This window comes from Zonotrichia leucophrys, chromosome Z (genome assembly GCF_028769735.1).
Source record: "Zonotrichia leucophrys gambelii isolate GWCS_2022_RI chromosome Z, RI_Zleu_2.0, whole genome shotgun sequence".
NCBI classification, from domain to species: domain Eukaryota; kingdom Metazoa; phylum Chordata; class Aves; order Passeriformes; family Passerellidae; genus Zonotrichia; species Zonotrichia leucophrys.
This window is the reverse complement of record NC_088200.1, coordinates 45,360,135-45,381,942: the sequence shown is the minus strand read 5'-3', so window position 1 is coordinate 45,381,942 and position 21,808 is coordinate 45,360,135. Positions and strand designations below refer to the sequence as shown.

Here is a 21,808-nt window from a genome sequence, read left to right as displayed (position 1 = left end):
TAGGTTGCTGGTGACACTGCCCCAGAAGAATTCAGAGCTGTGGCTATATGATTGATTTTGTTGTTTGAAAAAATAATTATAGTCCTTTGGAGGCTCTGAGGAGGAACCTTTGCTGTGAGTAAAGGGATTCTGAATGTGTTTTATTTACTAAAGCAGGTGCAGCCGGCTTAATCCATTGTCTCTTGGGAGAGGCTTGGTCTTGGGAGGGGCTGGGTGATTATTTATTTACTCTTTTTCCAAATACACTGTGAGGAGTATCAATACAAGACTTACAGACCTAAACCCTTCAAATATGCGATCCCTAGATCTGCACTTGAATCAGTGCACCCCACTGACTGGATGACAGAAAAATTGCCTAACTCCCTTTGGCAACAGATTCTGTTTTCACTTTAGTTACATGCAAGCCATGTTGAAGTTTAGGAGTGAACTTCAGCAATGCTCTCTGGCATGGCTGACTGGACTGTTGAAACATCTTGAGAAGGAGAGGTGAGTTGCTTAAGACCTTGAAGGCAGGAGGTGGTGGTAGAAGGAAAAGAATGTGGAGAGGCATGATTAGTGTGACTGGAAAACAGTGAAAAGTTGGCTAATAAATTGAGCTGTTTGTTGTGGCATGTATATAAATGATGCTGAATGTATGACTTCAAGTTCCAAACAGCTTGATTATTTTATACAGTTTTAGTATCTTTTGGTCAATGTGACCTTTAGTTTGATGTTTGTGTTCTGTGAGGCTTGTGATAGATACGGTGTTGGTAGTTGTATGAAATGCATTGTATAGTGTGAATTTTATGAGGTTTTAGGGTGAGATATGATCAAATGTACTGTTAAATTTTATGCATTACACAGAGCTATATTCAGGCTTACTTCCTTCAGACAAGAAAATAAAGCTAATGTAATAGTGTGTAATAAGATTGCATACTTAGATACACACACAGAGGAATGCTTGACTAAAAGTAAAGTCCTTTCAAGAATACTACGTATCGTTGTTCTATTAATAGAGTGAGAACAAAGGCTACTAGAAACCTTAACAGGGATAGAAAATCTGTTTCGGGATGCAGCTTGGAAACTAACAATTGTTCCATTGTTTGAATTGTCTTGCATTATGACTGGATGATTAAATATAAATGCAGGCCTGATTGGATTGTATCCCAGTAATGAATTGGCCTTTTAAAAACCAGTTGCAGGAAGCAGTAGACAGGTACCCAGCTTGTTTTTCTCAGAGTTGCAGGTGTTGAATGACCAATGGAATAACAATCTTTTGATGCTAGAGTTGGTCACTTCTGTTGCTTGGTTTGCTACTTGAATATGGATGCAGGAAGATGAAGCATTCAAAAACAGTAGTAGTAGTACAAAGTGTACTGCTGAAGTTAAATTAAATGATAATTAGAACTTTGGACCATGTAATACATATGGTGCTTCAGTGGTTTGGTGGTTTTTTGGGGGTTTTTGTGTTTGGGTTTTGGTGTTTTTTTTTTTTTTTTTTTTGTCATTGTTGTTGTTGGTTTGGCTTGGGGTTTTGGGGGTTTTTTTGGGTGTTTTTTGTTTGTTTGTGGGGTTTTTTGGGTTTTTTGTTGTGGTCTTTTTTGGGTTGTTTTTGTTTGTTTTTTGGGGGTTTGTTTGGTTTTGGGGGACGTCCCTTTTTTTTTTTTTTTTTTTTTTTTTTTAAGATGCCGCAAGAGTAAAAGCTATGTTTTAGTTGCACAGCATAAATAATTATTGAAATGAGGCACTCCAGGAAATTACTTTATTTCACAGTTAATTTTTTTTTCTCAATGAAATCTAACGTAATGAAATTGATTGTGTACAACTACTGAGTTTGATTTACCTCATCACCAAATCCTGGTACTGCAAGCACACCAAAACCAAACTTTTGAATTTTTATTTTATTATGCCAAGAAAAGTTCAAGTCTCCTTGAACTCAGCTTATGCACAGTTTGCTGCAGCACTTTAATTCTCAGACTTCATTTGTGTGGGTATCCCAAGGAGCAGAAGGTACAGAAACATGGTGACTGTAAAGAAATGTATTATGTTTACAGTTAAAGTGAATGGGGCTGACTGAGTCAGAAGTAGCTTTTAAAGCCAGCCTTGCTCAGGTGAGTTGAAAGTTCTGCATCCCTTCAGTAGTTACCTTCCTGAAGTGTATACAAAAAAATCTTCATAATCTGTGTGACAGGATGAAAGTCTAGGAAAAACATTCTGAAAATGAAACTGCAAATAAACTCTCCATTTTCCAATGTCCATGCGCATATCCAACATTCAAGTATAATTGGTCTGTCAGCCTTTAACCTCAATTAATTTTGATCTGCAGATGAAATCACTTGGCTTCCAGGTTTTTATCTTCTCAAGCCTTGTTGAGTTTTTAAAAAACAGGTGGTGGAGAAATGTACTTTACTGCAAGAATGGGCACATGGCTGTGCCCCAGGAGGTGAGGTTTGTTTTCTTTCAACACCTGTGGGAAGGTAAATTGTCATTTCCAAGGCTCCTCCACTCGACTGGTGCTGTAGGTTCTAGAACACTTGGGAAAACCAGCTTCTGGCTATCTTATGTGAAGCAATATGTGAAAAGGAAGACATCTTTGATGAAAAAAAAAGTTAGTTGCTAGAGTGTTATTTCTCAATGAGCAGAAACTGTTTTCTAAAAATTAAAATAATTTAACTGGGTGGGGGGGGACGACACGGACATGATGACAGGGGCATAGGATCTGTTTTGTTTTTTCCCCAAATGGCAGTTTTCTATTTCAATTGAAACTGTTCCCTCACAAATTTTGAAGAACTGATTGCTTCCTGCTGGGGGAGCACTGAAGCAATTTTACCACAGCAATGAGAGAAGTGTTGTTGAACAAAAGATAGAGAGCTTGCTCCTGGAATAGCTGTAAGCTGAAGTTTTTGAGATTTAGGTAATTAGTAGATAAGACCTGAGTATCTTGCAGCTGTGTTTTGAGTACAATCAGTTTCTTTTTTCCCCTCTCTTCATCTTGAACAAACTTTTATTTCATTTGTGATGGGATATTTTACAGGGTTTTGATGAAGCCTGTGTATGCATCTAAGTTCAGTAGCAGCTGTAACAAGCACAAACTACTCCACTTGCGTCTACCACTTATCCCAGAAAAGTTTTGCATGTGCAATTTTAATTGGCATGGCATGGGTGTTGTAAATTGATGCTGAGTTTTAATGTTTGGAACTTGTTACACTCTGCTGTATAAATGCTGCTTTTTGCCCCCATCCCTGCCTCTGATAATGGTGAATGATGACCTCCTCTGGGTAGCACCAAACCAATTCAGGTAACTGCTTTTGTAGTAATGCCTTTCCACAATAATAAGAGAGGGAATGAAAATGTGAATCTCTGCTAAAAGGATTAATTTGTTCAATAAGTGTCACTGTTTTGAAAAGACACCACACAATCCCTAGTAATTTCTGCATACTCAGTTGAAATTATTAACTGTTGCTCTTACTGTCAAGATCACAAGTACTGTGAAATACAAGTGAATTAATTCTAGGAAATCCCTCTGGTGTAATGAGAAATTACTCTTTTATGTCAGCAAAATCAGGACTTTAAAGGACCTCATGGTACTTTCTGAAAGTGTAAACTGTTTAAATTCAGGTAAAAAGCAGTTTGGAAGAAAAAGTTCTGCTCTGAAAATGGAACTATAGATCTGCTTTTTATTGTTATGTGCTAAAATGTGGGATTGCTGACTTTCAGGTACCTATTTTCATGGCATCTTGGTGTCTCTCTCCACATTAGTGCGTGGTTTATCTTTGGAGTACCAGATCTTTCTCTTTTTTGAGAACATGAAACTGCGTGGGGAATACGTTTATTTCCTTTTTATAAACAGTTCAATTAATTCCTGAAATAAATGTGGTAAGAAAAGGCACTTAATAAAGCTGAAATCAATAAAAAACCAAACCAAAAAACAACCCCAACCGCAGTCTGTTTGAGAAAAGATATGAGCTTGAGATAAAAGAAAGAAAAGCAAAAGCACCTAACAAATTTGTTTTAACATCACGTTTTCTATCATATTTATTATGAAATAAGATGTTGGCCTAATGCGGATTCTCAGATTTTTCATGTTTACTTCTCCGGGTTGCGGTGATGCAGACATCTGAGCCCCAGGGGCGGCAGTGGCTGTGCCGCTATCGGGCCCGGCGGCGCTGCTGGCCCCGCCACTCTGCGCGGCCTGCCCGGGGCTGTGAGGTGCCCCGCAGGAATTCAGCGGGAAGCGGCAGCGCTGCCCCTGGTGCTTGCAGGCCTTTGTGATGCGCAGCGTGAGCCGGCGGGGGAAGGAAAGCAGGCTTGCTTTCTGCTCGTCTGTGCCACAGGGCATATATTTAGTGCGCATATATGTGTAAATAAAAAATTATATTTTGCTCTGCACTGGACATTCCCAAGAATCACACCATGTGCCTGAGAGCATTTTCCAAACACTCTTGGAGCTCTGTCAGGCTGGCGCTGGTATCACTTCCCTGGGGAGCTGTTCCAGTGCCCAGCCACCCTCTGGGTGGAGAACCTTTTTCTAACATCCAACATAAACCTCCCCTGACACAGCTTCAGGCCATTCCCTTTGGTCCTGTCACTGTCACCACAGAAAAGAGCTCAGTGCCTGCCCCTCCTCTTCCCCGCACGAGGAGGCTGTAACTGCAGTGAGGTCTGTCCTCAGTCTCCTCTTCTCCAGGCTGAGCAGACCAAGTGACCTCAGCTGCTCCTCACACAGCTTCCCCTCAACGCCCTTCACCATCTTGGATGCTTGCTTTTAATAGCTTTTTATATCTTTTGAGGTATTGTGGTGCCCAAAACTGCACACAGGACTTGAGGTGGGGCCACACCAGCACAGAACAGACAATCAATAAATATATAATTATAATATAATCTATATAATATATTATTTTCCCATACTATTTAAGTAGCCTTAAAGCCACTTAGGAACTTCTATATTCCCGTCTTTTCCATAGAAGCCTTTTTCTCTGTTTCTTTTTATTCCATGCTCCTGGCTAGATAGGCAGTCCCTAAGAGCGGTGGTGAATGGGGTTAAAGTCAGCTGATTGCCAGAAACAAACTGAGTTTCCTAGAGCTCAGTACCGGGTCTGGTTCGGTTTAATAATTGATGATCTGGTCAGGTGACACTAAGTTGGGTGAGAGTGCTGATCTGCTTGCTGGAGGGTAGGAAGGCTCCATACAGGGATCTGGACAAGCTTGGATCCGTGGGCCAAGACAACAGCATGAGGGTCAGCAAGAGAAAAGGATGGGTCCTACACTTTCATCAGAACCCCAGGCAGTGCTACAGGCTGTGGAAAGCTGCCCAGCAGAAAAGGGCCTGGGGGTGCTGGTTGACAGCAGCTGAATATGAGCCAGCATGTGCCCAGGTGGCCAAAAAGGCCACTGGCATGCTGACCTGTATCAGCAATAGTCTAGCCAGCAGGATGAGGGAAGTGATTGTCCGTGTGTCCTCAGCACTCGTGAGGCCACTCCTGAAATCCTGTCTAGGCCCCTCATTCCAAGAAAGACATTGGATTGCTGGCGTGTGTCTGGAGAAGGGAAACACAACTGGTGAAGGGTATGGAGCGCAAGCCCCGTCAGGAGCAGCTGAGGGAGCTGGGACTGTTTTGCCTGGAGTAAAGGAGATCAGGGATGACTTCATTGCTCTCTACAACTGCCTGAACGGTGGATGTCGCCAGGTGGGTGTGGGTCTGGGTCTCTTCTCCCGGACAGCTAGTGACAAAATGAGTGGACATAGGCTCAGGTTGTGCCAGGAGGATGTATCAGTTGAATATTAGGAAAGGTTTCTTCATAGAAAGGGTTATCAAACATTGGAAAAAGTTGCCAAGGGTTGTGGTTGAGTCACCATCCCTGGAGGTATTTAAAAGCTGTGTAGGCATACTCTTAGGGATATGGCTTAGTGGTGATCCTGGCAGCGTTACATTAACAGCTGGACTGAGTGATCTTGGAGGCCATTTCCAACCTAAACGATTCTGTGATTTAATCTGTCCCTTTTATAAATTCTTGTTTTCCTGGTGCATGCTTAAAAGGGAAGCCTCATCTGTTGTCCAAGTTGAATTTAGCTGCAGAGTTCTAATATTTGTTCTGCCATCTCCCTTGGCCTGCCACTTCAGTGACAGAAATGGCAGGAGAGTAATTCAGTGAGGAAAAATGAGGATGTTTTTGTGGCTTTCCAAAGCTGTCTTGGCTTCTTTTTAAGAACTGAACAGCAGAATTCACAGAGTCCAGGAGCTGCATGTAAATGAGCATGAGGAGTGTGGAAACTGTGATGGTCAGAAAGAATTTGTTTAGTTCATACCATGCAAAGCTGTACCTCAGCCTATGAGGTTGTGTGTTTGTGAAGGAAAAACTGCATAGCCAAAGATGAAAAGGGGCGTTGGTCTTGTGAGAACCTTCCAAAAGTGCTCATTTTTAGAGACAAGGAAACTTTAACAAGTCTGAGAAGAAGAAACCACCTAGAAAGCAAGAGAACAAACAAATTAAAAATACAATGCACCATTGATTTTCATAACCAATTTCTAAGGTGAATTTTGACTTGACACCAAAATATTTTAATAAAATCCTGATTCTCCCTTTCTTCCTTCAAAAATGCTTGTCCCACTTTCTGAAAATTTTCAGTATAATTGGTAAATGTTTGGTAAAAATATGCAGGAAATACAGTTTTCCTAGAGAGTATCTTACTGTCTTGAACTGAAAAAAGTTTCCTCAAAAACAATATGCTTATTTTTTTCCTTCCCCAAAGAGTCTACTGTATGCATTACTCAAATATTTATATGTGCAGATATTGTCTCCCCATTTTTATTTAGGTGCTTCCTTAATACAGAGTTGAAACAAAACAGAAGTTTACAGTGATTATGTGCCCTATGCTATAATCCACCAAAGGGATGCCTTATGCCACATCCTTTACTGTCTTCTTTTCAGTGTCAAGGTTAGTAGTCCCTTTCTGTTTTGGAATTGCAGAAAAATTAAATCTTTACAAAACTCAAATCCCAGGCCTCTTTTTTGATGTAGGTTTGGTTTATTTTGTTGTTTTTTTTTTTTTTTCCTGCCTGGGCAAGTTCCTGAAAAAAATCTCTCAACTGAGGGATATTGTTTCATCACTGTGAGCCGTTTGAAGAATGCTGCTGCAGAGGCTGCTGCACTGGGTGCGATATCCTTCATTTCACTTAAGCTTTGTTTGTCATTTAAATGCTGTGAGCTGGATGAAGTGATACATCTTGCATTAAAAAGCACACAACTTGTCAAAGATCCAGATCAGCATAGATATTCTCTGTGTGTGAAACCTTTTTCCATCCCCTTGGGCTAATTTGTTAAACAATTTTTTGTGCACTGGGAGATCGGGGACATTATGCTGTGAATGTTAATATCAGGGCTACAATGCAAATGAGACCTAGATGCATTTGTCAATTAATATTCTCAATAGTTTGATGAACAGTGCTGTTGCCCTTCATCTCCCCAGTTCTGGGTAGAAGTGGATTCTGGTTTAGTTTGCAGTCTGGAAGGCATTTATTGTGTCATAGTGCAAGAAGAGGTAGAAATGAATGCAGGTTCTGCCACCCTGGAATTCTTCCTCACATGTTAGCTGGCTCAAACTCCCACAATAGGAGATGGTTGATCCCTGTTTCCCAATTACAGGGGCTATTTTCCTGCAAGACTTGTATTTGACACAAACGGAGGAAATCTATGTGTTGGCTACCTTGCATAACACTTAGGCTACTTAACTTGAAGTCAAGAAACCTAAATTATGCTCTTGGCTCTGCAGTTAAGAGCTTTGGTACTGGTTGATTTGTAAGAAATAGTAGCTTTGCTAACTGGAAGCAAAAATCCTAGTGAAATAGTCCTCAGCACAGTGTCAAGCAATGACTGTGGGCATTGTTGTCATGATGGATTCATACTATTCCTGAAAGAAGTGAAACAAAAGACCCTTTCATTATTGTTTAGTTAACTGTAGTTAACCATTCTCATTTGGTCATTTTAGAAGCTTTAATGAAACTTAAGAAGTAAGGATTGGTTTGTGAATGCCTGGAATAGGTTGTTGTACTTTATGCAGTGTTTGCTGGTACTGTTTTAGATAGAATTTACAATTTATAGCAACCGAATGGTATAACTTCTGGGTGAAATATGATTTAGAAAAGCTTTAAACAACATCTTGGCTTTTACATGGAGAATGGTTTGTGTTTCTTTATAGTGACATTCAAGTCACCATGATTTTTTCTTATTTACTTATGAAAAACAAATTCTTAGAAACGTTATGCTCAATTTATGGCTTTTTTAGGTCTTTTTAGGCGGCCCTTCAGATTGCTGTTTCTACACACATTGTGTAAATAAAGCCGTTTCTGACACAAGGTCTGATAATACACAAAATCACAGAGTGATTTGGGTTGGAAGGAACTTAAAAAATAATGTAATTCCAACCTCCTTGCCATGAGCAGGGACAACTTCCACTTGACCAGCTTGCTGATGAATGTGTTTGTTACCTTGCCAATAGAGCAAACATATTTTGCTAATATTTGTTCTTGTTGAGTAATTTGGATGAAAGCAAACCTTAAATAATGTAACTGATAATTTTCCATTAGCGGGAAGAGGAAGAAAGATTGTCTGTCTCATTTCTATGTGAATTTTTTCTTCTCCTTCAAAAATTTCTATTCCATGTCAGAAGTATACTTATGTGTACAGTTTGTGATTTTTTTCCCCAGCTTCCTGCATTCTGATAATATAACCCATTGTGATGCTAGCAACTATTTTTGATTTTACTGGGATGTGAAAGTAGAATATGATCTTTTACCATGGAACTGCACCCTTAATTTCTTCTTTGTTCTCCTAGAAGGAAAGAGAAGGCATTTCTGCCATTATTGAAGAGCAGTAATCTTTTACTTCAAGTGGATATCTTTTGCAAACCATTTTTTTATCATTTGTCTTTATTTAATTTGAGCCATTCATCATTCTAGGAACCTGTTTCTTGAGGAGGATCTGTTGCTGTTCTGGGAGTTGCTGTATTGTTGCAGGAACCTATATGAAAAATAGGATAAGCTTCTCTGAATCAGAGTATTTATTGGTAGAAAATAAGGTAGCTCCTTTTGTGCAAGATGCTGGCTGTATTGTGAATGATCCATGGGCAAAAGTAGTTTTTTCTCATTTTCCTGGATCCTAATCAAAGGTCTGCTGTATCATACACAGATAATTCATGGGAACACACCAAATGGAGCCTTCTTACAAGTGGCTTCCTCACTGCACCAGAAAGGCCCAATAAAGGTCCTGTTCCTCTTCAGCTACATTTCATTATGTCAGGAATACTTGGCAAGCTCTGGCTATGCAGCTTGTGTTGCATCATCATCATCATTTTGTAGACATCTTTAATAACCTGGGCTATGGCATTCAGCTGAAAAAGAGATGTGGTGCTTCACACTGCACACCGATGTACAGATTGCTTCTTATTTCACTGAGCCTCCACTCTGTACAGAGGGCATTTCTTTAGTGTTACCCAGAAACTGAAGTGGATCAGGATCTTTGAAAGCCTGTAAATGTAAATCTAAGGCCATCCTTTTTTGTCCATCATAATTGCCTTTATGAGGGCAGGTGAGATGTAAAGGCAGTTTCTCTCATAGTGTAACTTGGAATACTTACATCTTCATGCTGCTTTGGGCTCCCTCCACCTGGTTGTTCCTATCATTAGCTAGAAGAATCTCTGCCCCTCTGTCTCTTACAAGTGGATAGCTTTCACTTGAAGTTCTTGTTTATCTTTGTTGTATAAGTCTGTCTTTAGGGAAAACCTAGACTCAGCTTACATCCGTAGTAGCATACAAAGGGGGACAGGAAAAGTTGGAGGGCTAGGACCTCTTTTTTTGGTGTTACTTCCATAATTGAGCCAATAAGACTGCTGAAGGGGTCCTTTCTGCTTGCTTGGACAGATTGTTTCTTGCTTGTATAGATTATGTGTTAGGAAACACCCTTTTTCTTCCTTGCTTTTAGAGAAGGAGATCAAAACATAGTGCTAGGTTTAAAACTTTGACCCCAGGGTGAGTGGACAGGTGCAGCCTGCTGCTGTAAGATTTTGTTGTGATGTTCTGAGGTTGCTTGATTGAGTTTTTTGTGAGCTCTCTTTTTCTTCTCACCTTCCCCACTTTATAAACCAGATCATCATGCTTAGTTTTCTTTCTCCACGTGATTCACAAACATTTTATTATCAGGATAGACTCCCAGCAAGAACCAGAGGGTGTATCTGTCATTGGAATTGAGCCTGCTTTAAAAGAGTTTCAGTTTTAAATGTCTGTGGATAATAGGTGTGATATGTACAAGGGTTGCAATTGCCTTTATAATCTTGTGCTAGGAGTGAAGTTAGATTACAGTTTCCCTTTATAGTTATTTTTTGTGAAGAGGCATGCAGTTACAGTGAAAGGATAGTGTCTGGGACAATGCTTGTTTGGAATTTTTTTCATCTCTGTTTAAAAGGATTGAGTTGAGGTATTCCTACTCTGGAGGTACTGTTTTCCTTCAAAATTAAACATCCAAATGCAAACACGTGCATTTTTCTGTTAACTCTCTGGTCTCTTCACTTGCAGTAATGTTTGTAGATTTCTTGATTATTTTTTAAAATTTCTTTTCAGAAAAAATTCATTTTAAATTTTGGTGGAGGCAATCCATTCATTTTTCTCGTTATATTCCTTTAAAGAAAAAGGATAGTCCAAAACCAAAAAAAGAAGAGTCCTTGCTATTATAACTGCTTCAGCTCATGGATAATGTTTCACAATTTTTATTCTCTTATTCATCACGGTCTTTTCTTCTCTATTTGGAGTGCTTCTGAAGTTTTTTTCATGGCAAGGGGGAGGAAAACAGAAAAGCTAAAAAAGCACAGCTAAAGAAGTCTCAAAGACATACTTATATTTGTTTCTTTTTCCTGCCCTTTTTGTAAAAATAAATAAATAAATAAATAAATAAATAAATACCAGTTTTGGAAACTGTGAATGTGAGTCTGTTGAGAGGAATGTGCTCTTTAGAAATGTTGATGGAGATTCTAAACTATTTTCACCAAACCCTAATAAAAGTCTTACTCACATCCAAGTGGGTAGCCTGAGTCATTGTGCTTCTCCTGCATCCCCTTGGTGTTCACTCTTGGCAGCTCAGTCATGAAGGTGCTAGCCTCTTTCATCCTAGTTTTGCTGGCTAGTGCAGAGGAGGCCTCACAGTTAAAATACAGAATGCTGAATTCAGTCTTCATTTTGAGTGGAAAAACTGGAAGGCATGCTTTGTCCCGCTGTGGTCCTCCTACCCACTATTCTCCCTAACTGCATCCCCTCAAAAAAAACCAAAAATCCAAAAATACTCAACAAAAAAACTCCACTGAAAAATTAACAACACAGCCTTCACATTTTCCACTACCATCTAAATTAATACTCTTTAACAGTTAAAATTTCTCTACTAGTGAAAAGTGAAATCTATGTATAGAGGTTTTGGTTAGCATTGTGTACAAAATTGGTATGTCTTCCTGTCTCTTCACTGCCTGTGAAACTTATGTAAAGTCTAGGGGAAAAGTTCACTTGAGGCTTAAATTTCACAGCATTCATGCAGCATAAATGGGAGTGATAGCTTGACCTATTTTCCAATAAAGTAACCTATCTGTTTGGCTGTACAATTAGCTTATCGTTCTTACAAATGATACTTTACTAAGTGTTTGATGGCAAATACTGTTATTTGCAGTGTGTACAATTTTGTATTTATTTCTCCTTTTTCTTGCTGGAGCCAAGCCCACACAGTTCTGTAAAATATTATAGTCAGTATATGAATTTCCAGATAGTGTGTGCTGTGCTTCTTAAGCCTCTTTCCTTGTAAGTTTAAATTAGGTTCCTAGTGGGGTGAACCCCTATGTGCTTGGAAGAAGAGTAAGGTGCTGCATAATTATCTGTTTTCAACACTTCTTTTAAAAACAAACAAACATAAGATTACAGCACTGCATTTTTCTGGGAGTTAGTTAAACTCTCGGTACATTTCCTTGCTGCGGTTTTGGTGTGTTTCTGTGTGAAACTGACGGCAGGATTTGTTAGAGTATGTAGGCCACTATTGTATTAGAATTACATAACAGTGTTGAGTGGTGGAAACAGATGAAAAGACGGGATGTACGGCGCTCCCTCACAGATTATATCCTGCAACAATGAAGACAGCTCAAGCTCTGCAGAGAATGTGGTCACATGCAGTCAAAAAGTTGGGGATTTTAAAAGGGCACGTGAGTTGCTTTTTGTTACATCTTGCTCCACGTCTTTTCTTCCCCTCCTCCCTTCATATATCCCTCCCCTCTCCAACTCACTTTTATAGCCAGATGATTGTTGTGGCAGGTCTTCTGGTTTTGTTCTTCTTTCGGCATGAATGAAGTTGTCTTCGGTGATCTCTCAGTAGCAAGTAATTGTGTAAATCTCTTGATGACTGTCAGTTAGAGCTGCAGCAGCTGCCTGTTTCTTGCACACTGGCGATTTTAGCACTTTGACTAGTTTCCTGCCAAAGATTCTGCTGAACAGTCTATTTTGGGTATTTAGAAAGCACCTGTCATTTTAGTATATGAGCATTAGACAGATTTAAGCAAATCCTGACTACAGTGTTCTAATTAGAAATGGACTGACTATAGTCCCTAATGAATTTGGACTAGCTAATTACAATTATTTGCATTTACTGCAGGTAGCCTGTTGTCTGTGTGAAACCTGGGTGGTAAAACAGTTACTGTTAGTAACTGGAGGTGGGGTTCTTAACCATTTGCCTGCCTTTCTCTCTCCAGTGTTTTGGTGTGCAATCTTGCAGTGAAACTGCGATACTGTAAGGAATGCACAAGCTGCTCAGGATCCCTTTGTGTTTCCTTACAGATGAAGTATGAAGAAATTGGCAAGGTGATGAAGGCTTTTCATAACTCATCACTTGATGCATTCAGAGGAGAGTCACATCACTAAATGTGGAGTACAGGAATTTCGCAGTTCGGGTGCAGACTTAGATACTAGTTTTGATCGAGTCCCCAACTGATGATTTGTAACATTTGTAGTCTCTCCCTCCCTCTCGGTCTTCTCTTCTTCATTACTCTGATGGTATGGGTTAGCATTGTGACAATGGCAAGTAGCAGTACATTTTATAATGTTAAAGAGATTATTGTTTAGATATTGTTTTTGCCTTACGGGCTTCCAAGGTGACCATTCAGTTCTTTGAACTGTGTTGCAGAGCCTGCATTGCTTTATCAGTAGGACAGAGCTAGTCGTGTTGTCTTGGTAATTACATTGTACAAAACCAGCTTTGCAAGTACATAGTGTGCTTTCCTTTTCTGATGCAGAGTACAGCAAATGGGAGACAGTTTCCCAAGGAGCAGTTTCAAAAAATTGATTACTTTTCAGATACTTGCGAGTTTAAAAGTGAATTGCTTAATTCTCTTGTTGCATTTTCAGTAACAGTTTCAAGGTACAAATAAACCCCAAAGATGTGCATGGAATGTACCTGAAACAGTCACTGATACTATGAGGATCTTTTTCTAGGCACAAATGAGATACTATGGGCTTGGCATCTTGCAAGACCTTAATTTTAGTGTCTGTAGGCAGTAGTTTCTCTTTCATTCTTACTACTTTTTTTTTTTTTTTTCTGACCAGATACCATAAAACTTATTTGTCAGAGTAAACTAAACTTAACTCTGTAGGCTTATGATGCTTTGGTTTGCAATCCAGTACATCTCTCCACTTGTGCACAAGGTTATACTTATGCCACTCCTCATGGAAGGCCTAGTTTTCTGGAAGGAAATTCCCGTAAGTTTCCTATTTCATATCCTTACATCTGTCCCTGATACCTTTACAGTGCTTTCCTCAGTCCATTTCCTGCAGTGTTGTACTGAATGCGCAGTCACTTCTCAGGCCTGTCTCTGTCCCCATGGGTAGTAAGCTCCCCGTGAGTGCATTCTGCCTGCCTTTCTCTTGCCCCTGCTCAGAGCTGGCCTCTTGGCGGGGAGGTAGTGTTGGTAGGAGCTGCATACAGTGCAAACTGAATTTAAGTGATGTTTGTGTTACACGTGTAAGTTGTTGAGGCTTTTTTACCAGGAGGAGGATGGAAAAGAGTTTCCATCTTCTGTGCTTCTACAAGATTTGAACCTATCTGCTTGTCCTTCAGATTTTACCTGTCATTTGGTACTGACTTTCATTTCTAAAAGTTTATTTGGTGAACTCAGATGGAATTGAAATGACTCTGAGACCCCTCTTCAGCACAGATTTATTTTTTGCAGAGCTTAAAAGTACATAGAAAAGCAGGAATGCAGGAAGGGTCAGTAGTAGGTAAACTTTTCCCTACATGCCAGATAAGCAAGCCTAGTCACTTCCATTTACGGCAGCATCACAGCAGTTTGAAAGAAGAGCTTAGTTAAGGAGGAATTTTTCACTTGTGGCAGAGATTCTCTGTGTAAGGGAATATATCAAGTGGGTTCAGTTTCAGATAGCTGAAAGCTTTGACATGTTAGCTGGTTAAATGGCAATACCTGATAAAATAATTTTACTATGTGATTCAGCACATTCAACACTGACCCCAAGACATATGTGTTTTAATACTAATAGTTATGAACACATTCTTGTCTGACCTAGAGAAGTCAAAATTTAGAAACATTTACTTCTGGGTATTACTTTTAGTATAAGCCATCATCTACATCTATTTCTAATTTTCTTTTTAATTAGACACCAGACATTCTGGAAACTGGAAAGCAATGTTCATTTTCTGGCAGAACAGTGGAAATTTAACACTGTTCAGTGTTGTAAAATTCCTGGTGATAATGCTGAATGTTTTGCATACTCCTTCAGGATCTCTGAACAGGACTTACTTTTGTTTTTCAATACAGTGAATGTGCAATGGCAAATGTAAATCTAGTTTCTCTTTGTGGTGCACAGAATCAACTGGAACTATGCAAACAGGGTTTTTTTACATATGAGAAATAACATCCATAGCTTGCTGAACAGTTGTGCACTGCCAGAAGTCTTACTCTGAAAATGCAAGGGATGCCTTAAAGTACAGGCATACCCATCTTGTGTAATTTGTCTGTCTAGTGTTTTGGAATTTAGCTGTCATTACTCCTGTGATGCCTTTAAAAAGACCATTAAGTCTGAACTGAGCTTTTGTCTGAGATTCAGTCTTCTGAGATAAAGGAAGACCACTTTCAGTAAAAACAAATAAAACCTGTGTGCATGGACATCCTTATTCAAGGCCTGGATTTTTCTTCTGCAATGGACGCTTTCCATTTTGAAATGTTTTCAGTGTCATTTTTCTGCAGTGCAGTGGCTCATTTCTCTCCTAGTTTTACAGGGCAGACACTGAAGGGGCTGGCTGTGTAATATATGATGCATCACAGCTGGGTGATTATTCTGTATTATATTTTAAGCTGTGGTGTTGGAAAGATTTCAGGTTATATCATGTAAGATAAAAGTGATCAGTTTTAACTGGAAATTTGGTAAAAAAAGGTCTCTGAGCAGTGTCACAGAAATGGCTATACCTGTACTATATAGTGATATATTGTGTTTTCCTGTAAAATTTAATTTCTTGATGGGAACCTAAATATTTAGCTATGTAATTCATAGTGGACAAAACATTTTGCTAAATCTACATGAACAAGATGCAAGAGATTTGGAGTCTAGTTCATTTTGAAAGCCTCAGTTTCAACTGCTAATCTTACTGCATACTGCAACCGAAAGGTCTTCCATAAGTATTTTATGTGTTATTTGAATCAGGGCTATGGACTGCTAGTTGATCTGAATTAAATGCTTTTGCTGAATAAGGATTTTCCCAGAAAATCAGAATGAGCTGTTAAATCAGTGAAACGTGAAGGGATTCTACCACTCTGCACCTATTAATATTTTTTTCCTTTTTAAAGAAAAATTGTCATCATTTAAAATATGTTAATTTCATACTAATTCTCCCAAAATATTACATTATGCAAATTATTTTTAAACCTGTGTTTTAGTTGGGTATTTCACATTTTAATTTAAATATTTATGTGCTATGTGTTTTTCTAATTGGTTTCTGTGTGCACCAGGCCCCAGGCATGGAAGAGCTGATATGGGAACAGTACACAGTGACCTTACAAAAGGTGAGTGAGTGCCTGTTATATTTTTAGTTTTCAAATATTCAAGTACTGGTTTACTCCAAGTATGTTTTGCAATAGATGTCATTATCATGTCTGAGTCTAGAGTAGGATTAATTAATTGTTCAGATCAGTTACAGTTTTTATTTTAAAGCTTAGTTGCTACTCATACAGTAGTTTAACTCTTTAATGTTAGGAGTAAATTCAATTAACAATTTAAATGCCTTATTTGCTGCTGTTTGGTCTTTCTAATGTCAGTGTGATATACCACATGTCAGCCACAAAGCTAAATTCATTATTGGAGAGCCTTAAAAATGAAGCAGATGGTTCTATCAAGCAGGTTGTGGTTGATGTTCAGGCTTTGTAATAATCACTGAACAGGATTCCACTGATTTAATTTTGTAAGATAGTTTAATATATACTAGTGTAGAATCCAGTAGAAAAGCACTGTCATTAAAACTTATTAAAAGGTGGACTATAAGTGTCACTTTAAAAGTTTTCTTTTTTGAGAAAAGAGGAAGTGTCTCATAAAGTGGAGTCCTTTTGAATTAAAGAAAATAGAGCACTTGTGCCTGTGTCCTTTAGTAGCTGGGCTGCTACACCACAGTAGCAGGTATGCACTTTGGCTACAGTAATGGTAGTTTTCCCAGCTGTTCTGATGATCTGTGTTCAGTGAGCAGCCTGCACTGAGCTGCTCAAGTTTTTCACATCTTCTGCAATGAACTGACCCTGATGACCCAAAAGAGGTTGGTTTTTAGGTTACAGAGGTAGACAGGAAAAACATTGCAGAAGAAGATCCTAGTTCCTAAAATTTCTAGCATTTCAGATCTCTGATTTTGTGTAAGTTACCATTACTTCTTTGCCACAGAGGCAGTCTTAGGCTACTTAGATGGTGAAGGGCTACTGAACTTGCTGTATCAGCCACTACCATTAATTTTACCATTACTTTGAATTTGTTGTTTTGGTGTAAAACATCAAACTGCTTCCTATAAAACTAAGCTGTAGCAAGTAAAGTGCTCTTTTAAAAGAAAACCACATTGCTTTTTTACTCTTCAAAGAAATAATCAGTTACTATCAACATTAGTGGAACATGAGGTGACACATGATGAACTACACATGCTGATTGGGTGTTGGGGGAAAGCGTGAGTTTAATTTGATGTATTACTTTGCCACTATGTTAAAACGTTTTGTTCAAATGTAGCATAATTTGTAATTTTTAGTGATATGATGTGTATATTAAATAGCAGATAAAATTAAGCTTGTGTGGTTTTGTGCTCCCCTTGCTGTCAGCGGTTCATTTATGCTAACAGCTCTCAGGTTTGGTGCTATTGATGTGTTTCCTTGGCATTCTGTGAAGCATTTCTTTGGTGTTATGAATGTTATCTTAAGACTGCTATGAATCTGTTATTTTTATGATGACAGGTTTGACATAATTAACATATTTAAAATAGTTGATTGTGACAGAGGATGATTATATAGACAATGCACAAGTTCACTAATTGCTCTTTGTAATCAACCACGATCTTGTTATTTTGATTGAGGAACTACTTAGTAATCATAATGAAGATGAGATCCTGGGCAAGCTATTCTACTTTTCCAGGCGTCACTAACTAAATAGATCTACCTAACAATGAATTTGGTATAAATAACCCATGGAATGGTGAAGCAAAATGCAGGCAAATTTTATTTTCTTTACTTAATTACTAGCAATCATAAGGCTGTAAAGGTTTTGGAAGACAGGAACTTGTCATCTTGATACATGGATGTGTAAATCTAATCTTTCTTAAATCTAGAAGTACTGTGTGGTTTTGCAACACTGTGCATGCAGCTATCATATTTTAATATCTACTTAAGAGCACCATCGCTAGAACACTCATGTTCCTCTTATTTCTCCCTGACAAAATTCCTGTCAATGTATTCAAGTTTTGTTGTGTTTGGTTTTTTTGTAAAGGATTCAAAACGAGGATTTGGGATTGCAGTTTCTGGCGGCAGAGATAACCCTCATTTTGAAAATGGTGAAACATCGATAGTAATTTCGGATGTTCTCCCAGGTGGTCCAGCAGATGGATTACTTCAGTAAGCACATTTTTCTTTGTCTGGCATTTTGAGGGGTATGGCTGTAGAATACATAAAACCTTTAGACAGATGTGGTTGAAATTCTGATGATTTTATCACCTCAAGAATTGATGCCCTCTTGAATATCTAGGTGTCCCTAAAAAAAAAAAAACTCAAAACAACTTAGCAAGTAAACCCTACATAGAGGTGTTCATTGCTGTTGGTAAAGACATTACATTTCAGTAGTGGTGTTGAGAAGTCTTCAACAGTTAAGTATGTTTCTTTTAAGATTGCATTTCATTTAAAGAAACAGTAGAAAAACTTAGTGTCTTAAAACATCCTCCTTGTTGCTCCTTCAGTAAACATGTTTCATGATCAATCATTAGTTTCCAAGAATGACTTTAAGTCAGCCCAAATAAGGTTTGCTAAATGGTTCATTATATCTGAAATAAAAAATTATGGAAATAAAGAGTCTCTGTTGTCTTTCTGATAACTTCATCCTTGGTGAGGCAGCATCTGTCATGTACAAACAATTAATCTGTAGGCTGAGAGTTTGTGTCCTAGATCAGTTTTTGATCCTTTGATCTGAAATACCTGATGATGACTAGATGATTTGGAAGAATACCAAATAATTGTGCAGCAATAATAAATCAAGAGATTAGATTCTGTCCCTTTTGCCATGCATTTATTTTTGGTCAGAAAATGAAATGGCTGATATGGGAGTTGTTGTTGAGTAACTAAATAAAAGGGTAATTGTAAAGCATGTAACAAATAATTTTTAACAGAAGTGCCCAAATTCTACATTTTATAGCAGTGGCCCCTGCAGGCCATCACTGTTATCCATCCTGTTCCGTAATCACCTGTGATTTGGGAATGAAATCATGTCCAGAAATTATGAAAGATCTTAGGTAAATTGGTGATGGCAAGGGAATACCAAGATATTTGTGCACTTTCAGGCAAAACACATTCTGAAGAAAAATGAAGGTAAAGCTTTTCCTCCAAATCAAGGAATATAAGTTTAACCTTCAGAGTGGATGGGTAAAACCATCCTGTCATCTTCTGCAGGGTAAAATGAGCACATGTAGATGGACCTCTTGGCATAATATTGCAACGTTAAGTTCAATACTAGCTTTGGATGTATGGACTATCCAGAGAGCTATTTTAATTCCTGTGTATAAACCTGGATGAAACTGATACTGAAATATAGCATGCTGTTCTGGCATACTCATTCACTAAAAGGAATTGGAAGGGTATGAAAAGAGGCACAAAAATCATATAGGAGTTAGAGTGCCTTACAAATGGAGGCTTAGAGTATATAATTTCTTATTTGCACAGAAGATTGTGATGTGATTTGATTATAATGACGATAAAATAGTTGGTACCAAAGATTTCTTTCATCTAGCAGAAAATGGCAAAGTAATTTGTTGAGCTAATACTCTGATTGTAACTGGGTAGTCACCAGAAGAAACTAATATCAGGAGTATGAGGAGTGGTAATTTGGTTTTTTTTAAATCTTCTTCACTTTCGGCATTGAAGTGTGTTTATGAAAATTATGGGGTTAAATTAATCAGTGTTATGGGGCTATTTCACAGGGGTTAGGTGAGTTAGGTGTTAGTGGTCTGTTTGATATGCAGGAGGTCTGAACAGAAAAGTTAGTAATCTCAGTTGGCCTATGTTTAGGGTAAGGAGGACTTCTTCTGTATTATTGTTTTGCTGGGTTGTTTTTTTTTTTCTCCCAATCACCTTCCTACAGAGCAAATGTGTTCCAAACACCAGACTTTAAGAAAACTGTACTGTAGTTGTACTTGTCAATATTTGCCCAAATACTGGTATGGCTGCAGCAATTTGAAGCGTTTGTGAAATTCTTATGTGAAAGAAGTCTAGCACTTCTAGGTGTAAAAAACTAGGAGTCCTGAAGGATCAAAATAAAAAAGTTTCAAAACTCTTCACAAATGTTCTTTAGAAAACATTATGGCAAGGATCTTAAGCAGAACACAGTATATACACAAAGACAGTGCTGCTCAATGTCTACTTTTTAGATGTACGGAAAGTTGCTTCTGGTATTCAGATATTGTAGAATTAATATAGCAAACACAGTTGTAAAGCAAAACTCCCTGTTAAACTGAATTAAATCCATAGGTTTCCTCTGTCAAAAAAAAAAAAAAAAAAAAGGAACAAAAGAAGAAATTTTGCTCTGCTGTTTTCATGAAGACTCCTCTTAAATCTTCTCTTTCCTTTTTTATCTCTCTTCCCATTTCCAGAGAAAATGACCGAGTGGTCATAGTTAATGGGACCCCGATGGAAAATGTTCTACATTCTTTTGCAGTTCAGCAGCTTAGGAAAAGTGGAAAGGTGGCCACCATTGTAAGTAAATTCCAAATATATTCAGTGTACAGTGGTATGTAACCAGTCAGGATTTTGGTTTTCTTCTATAAAGAGTATAAAGGCAAAAGCAAAGCAGTCCTTTGCCATATGCAAAGTACAAAACAAATAAAACAAAGACATACTTTCTGCAGGTGAAACAAATGGAAATTAATCAACACTATGACAAAGTTACCTTGTTGAATAACTGAGAATAAAATGTTTATTTTATAATGTGGTATAAATGTTTTATAACGAGTGGTACAAAATAGAAGTTACATGAGGCAAATTATGTTCTGCATACACAGATCTTGTCCAATAATAAATAGAATGTTGTTCTTCCTTCTTTTTGTCCCCAGCATATATCTGAAACATGAAGAATATTCATCTGTTCAGTTTCACATTCTGATCTTTGATAGGAGTTTGTTTGTTTGTTTGTTTTCTGTTGTACTGTACAGGTAGTGAAAAGACCAAGGAAAGTGCAGGCTGCTGCGCTGCAGAGAAGCCCCTCTCTTGACTATGAGGACAGAGCTTTGGATGTAATGGATGACCATGCAGAATTTGATGGCAAAAGTGCTCGAAGTGGCTACAGTGAGAGAAGCTGGCACAGTGGGAATGGAGGGCGCAGCCAAAGCTGGGGAAACAACCTGGATCAGAGCTACAGAGAAGAGCACGACCGAGGGCGAAGCAGAGACCGTGGCAGGGAATGCAGCTACAGCCGCGACCGAAGTCGTGGTAGGAGCGTGGACAGGAGCTTGGATCGAGACTATAGAAGAGATCGGAGCAGGGGAAGGAGCATCGACAGGGATGCTGGCTATGAGCGGGACTACAGAGGAGACTACAGCCCACCCAGTTACAGTCATGGATCTTTATCTGATCCTAGATATGGGAGGGAAATGAGGAGTCGTAGTCGGGACAGGCTTCGTTCCCGCAGTCCTTCGCCTGAAATACACCGCCAGCATGAGTACCTAGGACCACAGGATCAGAATGCACCAATCAGTGTTCTCTTAACAAAAGGCAGACATAATGAAGGTGGGTATAACAGGGGAGGAGAGGAGTCAACTTCCAGTGCAGCGTGGGTTTTGGTGGGGAAAAGAGAAGAACTGAATTACTTTCTACTTTTGCAGGTTAAGCTTTGGCTTTTTAAACTGATGGTTTAAGTTGTTCTTTCATTCCTTCTGGCTGATTTGGAATGCTTTTTGCGCAGAACCTTGAACTTCACCTTTGAACAAAGATTTGTTCACCCACATAATTTCAGTCTTTTCAAGCCATTGTGTCCATAGTTTTCCATTTTCTCTGCCCTTTTCTCCTGGTTCTGAGGGAAAACATAGA

The 21,808-nt window shown here is 38.6% G+C and overlaps 1 protein-coding gene across 5 annotated transcripts in view; it reads left to right on the top strand.

Annotated features, from left to right (window-relative positions):
* The window catches only part of TJP2 (tight junction protein 2), a 62,574-nt gene that overhangs the window by 24,794 nt on the left and 15,972 nt on the right, over positions 1-21,808 (top strand). For 2 of the 5 annotated variants that reach the window (XM_064736721.1, XM_064736720.1), the window contains 4 exons: positions 16,013-16,066; positions 18,012-18,136; positions 20,377-20,479; positions 20,935-21,508. In XM_064736721.1, coding sequence (XP_064592791.1) covers positions 16,022-16,066; positions 18,012-18,136; positions 20,377-20,479; positions 20,935-21,508 — 847 coding nt within the window. In that variant the 5' untranslated portion in view covers positions 16,013-16,021. Of the gene's footprint in view, positions 1-12,087; positions 12,206-12,833; positions 12,858-13,641; positions 13,752-16,012; positions 16,067-18,011; positions 18,137-20,376; positions 20,480-20,934; positions 21,509-21,808 lie in introns of those variants that run through there. The other 3 variants (XM_064736717.1, XM_064736719.1, XM_064736716.1) reach the window with 3 other exon arrangements.